Source organism: Centropristis striata, chromosome 18 (assembly GCF_030273125.1).
Source record: "Centropristis striata isolate RG_2023a ecotype Rhode Island chromosome 18, C.striata_1.0, whole genome shotgun sequence".
In the NCBI taxonomy this organism is placed as follows: domain Eukaryota; kingdom Metazoa; phylum Chordata; class Actinopteri; order Perciformes; family Serranidae; genus Centropristis; species Centropristis striata.
In genome coordinates, this window is record NC_081534.1 from 14,334,142 (window position 1) to 14,346,604 (window position 12,463).

Consider the following 12,463-nt stretch of genomic DNA (forward strand, 5'->3'; position numbering starts at 1 on the left):
TGGAGTCCCCTGGCCTGTGGTCTGTTACCGCTGATAAGGTGGATCTGAAAGGGATGCACGCACACACACACACACACACACACACACACTTTCTATATCAGAGCCTGTTCTGTAATCACAGTCCAGCCATATGATATTTAGACTGTAATCCTCAATGACAAGAGGCCCCGGTCTACATTACAGGATGCTTTCCAGAGCCAAACATATCCAAGTTCACACATACACACACACTTTTCTACTGATTTGCTCGACTGAAGCCTCGCATGGTGCTGGGAAAGGTTAGCTTTCATTGACACAGAGAGACAGTATCAGACGCCCCCCGGCGACCCCCCTCCTGCTCCCCCATTATTGGTTTCCGAGTGAATTGATCAAACATGAGACTTACAACAGCTCTGAGCAGGAACCTGCTCGCTTTAATCCTGCAGAAAGAGTCCAAGCAATGGACAGAAGAGAAAATGACCTAGATAGAGGATATCAGTTTCTTCATGAATCAGATGAAGCTTTGTTTTAAGGAATCAATTTAAAGGATTATCAGAATTGTTAAGCACAGGCGTTGAACCACAATTGAATATGGAATAGCAATAATTTATGTTCCATCTGTTTGATAAACTCACGTTAAGTGATTATGTATTATGTCATTTACTCTATGAGGTAATTATATGAAATTTAAAGTCACACTGTATGCAGTGCTTTAATTTGATTTGCATGATGTTTTCAATCATTTGCATGAAGCCAGTAGTCTTAAATGAGGTCACTGCCACTTGTAACATATAAAAGCATAAAGTTGTTACATTATATGCGATTTCTATTGAACAGTATATCACTTAACACAAAAAAGGGACCTGTTATGATCATTTCATTTTGCTTTAATGGCTGCTGCACTTCTAATTATCCTCAGTCTTTTACAGCCCAACTCCCTAAAAAGCTCAGTCAGCTCTGATTGGTCAGCATATCGGGTGTCTTTGTACGTTCATTATTACAGCCAGGAGAATGTCTGTAGCAGAGTTTCACAGCCCTTCCTCCCAAGAAAAATCACCTATAAAAGCTTCTGAATCAAAAACTACACAATCGCACATGTTCAAGCAGGAATGAGACTTTAAACGGGGGAGAAATTAACAACATCTGCAACATTATTACGTTTTTTTCATGGTAGCATGTAGCTACATGTAGCAGTGCTTGCAATGTAAACATTGCAGTAACGTGCCCAAAGCTATATATATATATATATATATATATATATATAAGGCTGTTGGAAACAAAGTCATCAGAAGGGTCAGAAACCTGAGGTTTTTGCTCAAAGGGATACTTTTGGAAATGTTTAACGTATTATTTGAAATTTTGGCCACAGTATCTGACATTGTAACATTATAAATATATGATATAAATATATAAAAGGCAAAGCATAATAGGTCCCCTTTAATGACAATTGAATGGGAATCTAAATTAAGTCTTGAACATTACAAAGCAGTTTGTTTGTGTTTGTGTCAATGAGCCCAGCCACTGATCAGGTTTCTCTTTTCTGAATAATAGGGATGGGCGTTTGAAAGAAACTTGCCAACTCGAGCATCTATAACGTTAACGATCAATTATTGGATTAATCACTTTCTTTTTATACATATTCCATTATGTATAAAAAAATGCATACAAGGGCAAAAGAAAAAAAAAAAAAAAAAAAAAAAAATATATATATATATATATATATATATATATATATATATATATATATACACAGTACTATGCAAAAGCCGGTTTGATAACAGACTTCTTTATTTTGAAAGGACGAAAAGAGACTTCCTGTCTATCGTAAAACTAACTCACGTGAGATTATTCTGTAAATATAACATTGAGTTCAATGTTTTATGTTTTAACCCACGAAGAGGCATGAGGTTAGTATTCACAGTAATCTTTTTTTTTTTTTTTTAAAGATTATTTTTTTGGCATTTTTGCTTTTATTGAAAGTGATAGATAGAAAGGGGGAGATAGAGGGGAGGACATGCAGCAAAGGGACCTCAGGCCGGATTCGATCCCGGGTCCGCCACAGTAAGGACTCAGCCTTAATGGTACGCGCTCTACCAGTGTGAGCCACCGGGATGCCCGTATTCACAGTAATTGTAATTCACAGTTGCTTATTTAAATGTGTTTTGTGATTAAATACGTTCTGGATCAAATTAAACTCAGTAATTAATTCTAGCAAGGTTTGATACAGTAAGCTTACTGTATCAAACCTTGCTTGAGTTTAATTTGATTTGCTCAAATTAATACCCTTGTATTTGCAACTTTCAGTTTGCAAACTGTAGCTTTATCCAACTTAATTCTCTGCTCAGTGGTTTATTGACGTACGGCCGCAGAACTGAACGCTCGGCCGTGTTTCAGTTCAGTTAGTGCTGATACGCAGTCAGAGATAAAATTAAAATACAAAAAATACACAGATCGATTAGAAATTCCATGTGATCAACCAATCGATCATCGATTAATTATTCTCATCCCAACAGAGTACAGTGTTGTTATGTACCTGTATATGGAGACATTTTCTATGAGGTCTGTAGTCTCCGTGTCCGTCATGATGATGCCTTTAGGTGAGACCGTCAGTGTAACTTTCCGAAACTTCTTAGCGCTGGCTCTGGCCTGTAGATATGAAATATAAAAAGACACACATTAAAATCAGATGGAGCAACTCTTTTTCAGAGAGCTACCATGTCTCTCTGACAGAAATACAAGATGATCTCACTTCTGATTAAACAGCAAAAAAACCCTCAAATGCGACAGTGGCTGCCGAGCAAAATTAGGCAGCCTGCATGAGTTGTCCCAGAAATGTGGGGAATTTATAAAAGGTGACAGAACTGGAGGGGGGAGGAGAGCTGCTGAGTGTAGCCCAGAATGAGAGCTTCACATAGCAAGTGGAGGTCAGGCTGGCAGCCGATCAGTCCCCTGCCGCTCCGCTCCATCTGGAGTTCCAGAAAATACGGCCATAGTGCTGAGCTCGCGAGTCTGCGAGAGCGCCTGTTGACAATGTGAATGACCTCCTTGGCACGCAATTAGCTAGCAAATGAGAGCAGTTTAGTTTCACACTCAAATGATATCAGGTTAAGAATCAGTAGAGTGACTGAAGGAATACAGAAGGGAAAGAGGAAAATGTATTTCATCCTTCGCCGCACATTTCTACAGTCACCCTGCATGAGAACTCTTTCATTTTTGCAGGAGGTGAAATAAAGGCCGACACGGAAGAGGAGCTGAAGATGAAAAGGAGCGGGATCTTTGCTTAAACAAAGTAGGTCTTCTGAAGGACAACAGGAACGCTGCCTTGGCTTTGCTATAGGAACCTAAATGCCCTGGAGATGGTGACGAGGAACAGCACATTCTGGAGCACTTACAATACGGGGAACTGACATTATAATAGAGAGGGAACGAGTGCTGTGGCTGACTGTGGCAGCTCATTCATGTAGGAAGTGCTAACAACCACATTTTCTTCTGTCATGTTACTCGTGTCGCGCCACGAGGCAAAAACCAATCTGTCAGCTCGAGATACGCCAAGTTCAGCCTTTTTCTATACGTCTGGTTCCTCCGTCTTGTCTTATCATGGCTGACTGAAGCATGTAGCAAATGGAAAAGTCACAAATGTATTCAGTAATCCCATTCAGGTTGATTGGTTTCCAAGGGAACAGACAGAGACAACTGGGTTGCGTTTCCTGTCCTGGTGTAAATCAATTGAATCTTAATCCTGCCATTAGGTTCGGTTCAGTCTCTAATTGAGAAGTGGGGGGTTTCTGATTAGGCTGCCTGTGCCTAGCTTTTCTTTCTGCAGAGAAAGCCTTCGGGCAGATTAGACGGTCTTATTGTTGGCAGTGTTCGGTGAAAAGGTGTGCGAGCGTGGAAGAAAAATGGGAAATATAATGCACAAGTTTGTTTTGAGAAAAGCACTGTTTTTGCATGTCTACAAACTCAGTGGTTTAAATGCAACAGTTTGTTAAACAGTCTCGTAGAAACTGACAGGATTCTGAATTGATGTAGAAAACCGTGCTCGAAACAGAAATCCCCTCCGTGTGGCTCAGTGGTGTTAAGTAAATATCATACCACTGCTTTGACTGCTGCACATGTGCAACCCCTGATAATCCTGGATTAGCTGCTGTGTTTTCATGCTGCTATACTGACCTTGATAAAGCATAACCTTACTAACTATAACATAAGAGAACATGAATGGGCTGTTTGTGCTGCATGCTAACTTAAAGGGACACACTGATGAACCAATACTGCCAGATTCCACAATGGGTTTCTGGCAATGACCTTACTGGATGAGGTACTTGTACTTTACTTGAGTATTTCCACAAATTTAACTTTATACTTCTACGTCACTACATTTGAGAGGCAAATATTGTACTTTTTACTTAAAAACATGATCAATTTCAAGTTTCAAGTGATTTAACATGAAAAAATATAATCAATTTTAAATGATTACAAATTATTATTAAGTTTTTAAATTAAGTAGTTAAAATTAGCCCTACCTGGACAACAGTAAAATGTTGATTACATAAATAAATCAAAAATAATAATATAATAACATATTTGGAAAATAAATCTGAAGTGGAGTCATTTCACATTGTGGTATTACTTAAGTAAGGGATCTAAATACTTCTTCCACCACTGCTTCTGATGAGCCATGAATTATTGAATTATTGACCTTAAAACCATATTATTTTCCTTTGAAAGGGTGAAACATTTTACCAATTTATCATAAATGACGATCCTGATAAAATATTGCCATGGATCATCAGAATAATGATCTAACTAACACAAGTATTCCCCTTTAAGCCAGTCAGATAATGTGCGCTGCAGTTTGAGGCTGTAATTTCACAAATCCCCAAGATAATTTCTATAAAAAGCATCACTGTAATTGAAATCTTCACAATGTCACTCTTGAAATTCTCGTTGCTATTGAAGGTCCTGATCTTGCCTACAAAATGATTTGCAACATTGGGGCTCATGCAGCAACATTCACTTTAATTTTTCAGCTACTTTCTTCTATTTTTCTGTAAAAATGAAAGATGTCAGCTCTAAATGGACCAACCTTTCTTTACCATGAATCCCAATTGATCATAATGCTCCATTAACAAAATTAGAGGACATTTGTACACATATCGCTTCCTGAATGAGGCTCATTGTTTGCAAATGACTTTAATCCTGTGTATTCAGAGATTAAAACATAGTCCATGTATAGTATGCAAGATTTGCATGCAAGAGTGGATCCATCATGAGGTTGTATGACTCAGACAGGGACCAGTGACTCACCGTGGCAACGATTCTGCGAATGGCAGCCGAGGCCATGTCCTCTCCTTTGGGCTGGCCCACCAGAGTCATACCCAGGTACTTCACATTGAACACCATCCCCTCCAGCAGAGTCTCCTTGGTGTCCGTCCAGTTCTCTGGCAGCTCTGGTTGGACAAAAACATAAGAGACAGAAAATCAACAAAATGCCCTGAACAAGCATATATAAGTAGAGGAATTTAATAGTGCTTCACCAGCACTCAACACTACACTGCAAAAAAAGAAAAGTTGGATGATCTCAAAATTCCAAGGCAACTCACTTCCATAAAATTTTAAGTTGGACAATTAAACTAAATATTTTAAGTTTTGTTTTTGAGTTTGTTCAACTCTGAATTCAGATTTTTGTCAACTCAACTGTAAGTTGTACTAACTTATAATTTTACATTGTAATAACTTTTAATCCTTACTTCTGCTAACATCTGCAATGTGCTGAATTGGCACGATTGTAACGCCGCTATGAAATGTTAGCTAATGTTGCGATCACAATTTTGAGTTAGCATTGATACGCTGATGGCTACTCTTGTAGCTGTAACAAGCAGTGCCGCTAGCATCAGTTAGCCGCTAGCTTTTGCTAATGACCGAATTTCACCGCTTTCCCACATTTCACAACAAAGAAATAAGAGTTAGCAGAACTATTGTCCCTTGTTGTGAACCCCAACTTAAAGATATAAGTAACAACAACTCACAAACTTGTTTTTGAGCAGACAACTGGTTTGCTTTGTTGTGCTAACTTACATTATTGCCCTAAATGTCAATAATTTATATTTCCAAGTTTTACCAACTTAAATCACTGTTTTAGGCCAAAAAATATAAGTTGGCTTTTTTGCAGTGTAATTTTTAAAGCTTTAATTCAGTAAATTAAATTATTTATATATAGAATTTGATAGAGCCCAACCGATATGGGACCAATGCCTGTACTTATTTTAGAGGGGGGGAAATTCATCAATAACTGACATGGTGGCTAATATTGTAATTTTTTTACCTGGAATTAAAAAACATTTCTGTGGATTGTGCACATATTTGTCACTCTGTAAAAAGTACCAAGCGAGAGCTACTTTCTCAAACATTACAACTTTATTCAATAATATTTAACATTGTTATACATAATACAAACAATGTATTGCTTGGTCAGTCAATTCTATAAAAAATAACTGAGAAAATAAAGAATAAATAGGAATAAATATTTAATATTAAGTGTCAGTCAATTACTGACTATTAAAAAAAAAAGAGAGAAAATAAAGGTTTTTAAAAAAGTGCCGTATTTTTAGTTAGTGTCATTTGCTGATCATTGAAAGAAATTAATTAAATTAATAGTTAAAACCATTTCTAAATCACGCCAAGTTACATTTTCTGCATTATATATTGTGTAAAAAAAAGTTTTCATAACAGCACATAGCTACAGCAGTTACACAGATAGGCGTTTGATGGGCCGAAATTGGCCGATGATATCTGTCAACCCATATATCTGTCGGGCTCTAGAATTTGATTCTTAAGTGCTTCATGTCCACCCTCAGTCCCTGGTATACAAAACACCAGTTGTGCAACTGTTGTCATCTTGGTTAAAGATCTCAATATTTAAATATCTGCAACAAACTGTAAAGATTTATTCATTTTGGGATGCATTTTATATGTTAAAAAGTGTTTGCCATAGCTGCCAATGGTAAAACTGAAAACTATTATCATAAAAAACAACCAGAAGAACAAGTGGGAACAAATTATAAGTTATTTTCAAAAGGGAATCACACATTAGGAAAAATCCCTTTGAATGAAAACACAATTAAAAGTCTAAAAGTCTATCTGAGTCATTTTTCAAGCCAGTGTCTTCATTGCATTGTTTGTCGAGACTGTTTACAATACTTAACACAGACAGAATGAGTGTTGGCAGAGTAACATCACAGCTGAGCAGACAATGGTGTGGATATACAGTCAGACTTTGCACAAATTATGTGTCATGCAATCATTTTGAAATGAAATTAGTCTTTGTTGCAGTGCTGTCTGAGCTCTGCAATATGTTCCATATTACGCTGTAATAAGAAAAATTGTGTATGCATTGGAAGATTAGAATTAGATAATAAATCCAACTCTAGTAAGGGAATAAACACACATATTCATCAATATATGATCTTCCCAATCAACTCTATTATTACTTTTTTTGTATTGTAATGAATCCTATTTAACTGAGATCTTTTACTGGAAGAAAACAGTATAGATCTCAGAGAGGAATTGCTGCACAGGCCCCAAAACCCCAGTATCTGCCGGACTGTGATAGACTGCACAGAATGGCTGCAATGTCCTGCTGTTGCTGTGATTTCCAACAGGTAGGACCAAGCTGTCCTCCAGCAGAATACTGTAGGCAGGGAGGGAGACTGTGCCCATGCAGAGAGCTTAAAATATCTCCCAACGACACCTGGACACCCTGCAGTGGAGCATCAGGAGAGGGATAACTTACAAAACTTTGCAACAGACCACATGCTGCGAAAAATCTAATGGGGAGATACGTGAAACTGTAACTGATCCGGACTGTTAATGAACAGAATTTCTAAGCAGTATTTAACAATAAAGCGGCTGTGATGAAGACAAAACACATGCATTACCCACTGATAAAAATACATAAATTCTCTTTTTCCTATAGAGGTTTTTCTGCTCATAACACACACTGGAGATGGACAAAGAATGAACAAGAGGAGCATGTAGAGAGAGAAAGAGAAAGCGACACACACAATAAGTGTCTAACACTCTACTGGCACCAAATTCTCCACATGGGCTGAGCCATCTGTCACTGGCAGGCCCCATGCAGCTGTGAAGGCGAACAGCAGAGAACACCATCCACTTAAAACGCTTCCAACAACTCTGAATTATTAACTCATCTTCAATCATACTATGGGGGCTGCTTCAAAACCAGAGAGCACATTTGATGTTATTAAATGTGACCGCTTAGGACCGTGCTGGGCAGCGTGGTCGCTTGCTTTCGCCTTGTTCTGGATGAGGTGTGTGATGATTAGAAATCTCCCATTTTGTCTAATAGAAGTGGCTTCAACACTTAAAGCTATTCATTGTTCTGAGCCAGCAGGTTCACTGCCATTTAAGAACGGTTCTTTAATGCACTATTGATCCACGAGGGGGAAATTCATCCTGTCTCTTTACCCCTCTGCACAGGAGGTCAGAGGTCAGCTGCTGAACACAGGGGGGTTTAGTCTCATCCTCAAAAACACAAAGGCATTAAAACACTATTTCTGGAAATAGCAGAAACACACACACAATGTAATTTGGTTCAATTGTATTGTGGCTGCAGCAACATTTTCAGCAGTGGATATCTGACAATCTTGGAAACTAAAAATAGTTTACTCATCTTCATGGGTCCATTCACACTTATAAGATACAAATAGAACACTTCACTCTAGCATGACACGTGACTGTGCACACATGATGGTTGCAGAAGGAAATATCCACTGCTGAAAAAAGGTATTTTTTTTATGCATATACATCACATTATTTTATACATTTACATATCATTTTTTATACTTATCTATCCCAGAGTGACAAATTGTTATAATATCGAGAAAGCATTTAATCAGTAACTAAAGTAATAGTCTTTTTTGCTTGCTAGTTTTGCTAGAGTTCTTATAGGTGGTCCAGTTTTTGTTTTTTTTGCAACCGGCATGCATGCATGTTATCAGTGTTTGTTGCAAATAATTGGTCTACACTACAAAAGGTGTTTCAACTGATCGTGCAAGTCAAAGCTCTGGATTTTTTTGACAGATGGATAGATGTAGAGCACATGATGCAAGAACACAATGGGATGACAAAAAACTTAAATAAGAATGGTTTTCGTCAATTGACCATTTGCTTAACCCACCCCCTGAATAGAAATTATTCAAGTATAACTTAGCAAATGTAAATGGGCACTAAAGGTCATTTTTAGGTTTTTCCCCCTCCAGAACCTACAATACAGGAGCAAAAGTGCACTGAACTGATTAAACAGTGTGTTTATCTGAATAACGTAGAGTAAACATTAGTACGTCCAGCTAACAAGTTTACTTTCTACCTTTTTGGCCCAAGATTTTGTATATTTATAGTTTGAAATATCCACTGTAGGGAACCAAGATGGCACTATAACAGATTTTGGAGTAATGATTAGAGGTCGACCAAAACATCCGCCGGCCGATATATCGAGCCGATATTTGGGTATCGGGATCGGCTGATACGTGCATGCATTCGATCGATCAATTAGCCCATTTCACTGAGCCAACACCAGGAAAGGCTCGGTGCAACATCTGCCATTCGCTGGTGAGCTGCTGCTGATACCGGAAAAAGGAAAAACACATCAAATATGTGGACTCATCTGAGGCGCCACCACCTCAAGGCCTATAACAACATACACATTGTTTGCTACGTTTCTTTTTTTGTTTAAATTGAGACTTGTGTAACATTTGTTATCATTGTGTCATTTTTATCATGTAAATGGAGAAAAAGCAATATCAAGAATCGGCCCCAAAAAAATCGGCAGCACATATCGGGATCGGTTAAGAATGATGTCAAAATAATCAGTATCGGCATTGGCCTTAAAAAACCTGTATCGGTCGACCACTAGTAATGATAGCGGTTTCTCCATTTTTCTCCATTTGGTTTGGACGTTTAATGCTAAGAACCAAACCATAACTCATTACCAGAAGTAATGCTACAGAGCCAGACTATTTGTTCATCATAACTGGTAAGGATTGCTGACTTTTACCTGAGAAACGAGGTTTTAGCCTTAGCCTTTACACACTGTATCTATGTAGCCACCATGTGAATACTGCGGCCTATATAAAAATCCTTTTACAGGGTAAATTTGTTTGTTTTTTTAAAAGTCAGTTGGAAACCTTAAGTCAGACCAAACAGTCATAACTAGGGTGACACAACTATGGCTAAAATGATAATCTGGATTATTTGATCAATATATATCAAAATTGTTATTACACTCACGTTTAAATTAACAGAGCACTGCTGTCACTTCCATGTTGTGCTACTCAAACTGGTGCATTAAAATAAAGCTGCCCCTTAGTCATTGTGCATCTTCTAGTAGCAAAATACTCATTAAATTGGACCTAACCGTTTTAGCTGAGGAATCTCTACACAGCACTGCTTTCACTTTGTCTTACATTGCTGCTAATTAACAAATCATTGCATCAACGTAAGTCACATAATGCTACTGCTACTTGTCATGAATTCAGTGCCCTCTGTTGTATATTATTCTTTTACTCTGGACTGCAACATTCATAAAAGATTTTCCCCAAAAAAGAATCCAAAATATCTTGATCGCCCCCTGGTGTCTGGCTGTAAGTTTAGGAAGCACTTGATTTGACATGCAGCTGCGTTTTAAATGTCAATATCCCAGTTAATCGTCTTCATTTAATTGTGGAAAGCCAAAATCATGATCACAACAGATATTCCATAGTTATCACCAAGAAATGAGGTTTATTTATTTCTGACTGCAATGTGAGACATGTGAATTTGTTTTTTTTGCATTATCTTTGTGATAGTTACAAAGGGTTGATTCAAAACAATTTAAATACACTTCAACTTCATAGACTCCTATAGTAACAGTAAAGTAGGGGTCATCCCACACAGCTTCTCCTGGCCAACAGATTTATCGCATGGTTGTGCTCCTCAAAATGTCACAGCACGACAAAGCTGAAGTGCAACAGTCCATGTTGTGTCTTCACCAGGCTACACACATGAATTATTAAAAGGGCTTCATGTTGATGCTGCAGGGTTTCCAATATATTATCCCCCTAAAAGAGGAGCGCTTTAATTTTTAATAAATCCTGTGTGAGCCTACAGAGGGACCAGGACTGATAAGAGTGACAGGCACAAGCGGAGGGAGGCTAATTGGATTTTAACATGTTGAAGGAAAATACTGAGGAAGACTGAACTTTTATTTTTCTATATATGCTGCACGTTTGCCATCTGTGCAAGTGTGTGTCAGGGTGATCTAATTTAAAAGAGCACTGAACAAGATTAGGGAGCGTGAGGCCGTTTTGGTGCACTGATGACGTTTGCATCTTTATTAAACTGATGCCTGGCAACACTTTCACACCCCATGTTGCAGTAGGCGCACTGATTCCATTATGTTCACACAAAAGCCTCACAGTTGGGACACACGCTGCAGGAATCAATGCATCACAATGAAGGCACGGCACCATTTCATGACATTTGTGCCTCAAGTGTATTCACATAAAAGTTATAATACAAGTTATAAAACGACTGCCCGGAGATGTTGAGCTCTAAAAAATATCCGACACTCTGTTGAACGAACAACTGACAAGTGTAGGCATTTCACAGTAGCTGAGCTGCCTGTTGTAGTATAATAGGTACCATGTGCTCTGCACGCCTTCAGCTACACGCGGCGATCACCAGCTGTCTCCTTCAGCTCCACGCTCAGTAATTTAATTTGCACCGGGAAGTCAAAATTGCACCCGGGTGAATTCTGCTCTGGCTGAACACCTACACTGACGGTTAATTAATAACGCAAACATGAGTGCACAGATATGCACACAGGCACAATATAGCAAGAAAGGGGCATATGCACTGACATGCAGGGGGGAACACACACACACACACACACACACACACACACACATACAAACACACACACACACAATTTCCTCAAGATACCATCATTCCAGTTAATTGCAAAAACTGTTGGTGTGCTGCTCCAGGGTCAAAATAACAAAAGCATTCCCTGTGTTCAATCTCCCACAGGTCAGTAAGTAGGGCATTTTTACACAGCATCTTGGATGTATATATAAACCAATAGAGCCGGACCGATATGAGATTATTGAGACTGATACCGATACAGATTTTGGAAGAGAAAATTAATTGATAACCGATATGGGGGCCGATATATATATATAAATATATATTAATATATATATATATATATATATATAAATATATATATATATAAATATATATATATGTATAAATATATATATATATATATAAATATATATATATATAAATATATATATATGTATAAATATATATATATATATATAAATATATATATATATATATATATATATATATATTTATGTTGATTGTGTAAAATTACAGAGAGCTCCTTTACATTAACATAAAACTTTATTAACAAGGTTATACA

At 37.7% G+C, this 12,463-nt stretch overlaps 1 protein-coding gene across 1 annotated transcript in view; it reads right to left on the reverse strand.

The window, feature by feature from the left end:
- si:dkey-71h2.2 (low density lipoprotein receptor adapter protein 1) overlaps positions 1 to 12,463 on the reverse strand; it is a 56,087-nt gene that overhangs the window by 22,391 nt on the left and 21,233 nt on the right. The window contains exons 2-3 of the mRNA XM_059357079.1: positions 5,284 to 5,426; positions 2,513 to 2,625 (exon numbers count right to left, since the gene is read on the reverse strand). Coding sequence (XP_059213062.1) covers positions 2,513 to 2,625; positions 5,284 to 5,426 — 256 coding nt within the window. The remainder of the gene's footprint in view (positions 1 to 2,512; positions 2,626 to 5,283; positions 5,427 to 12,463) is intronic.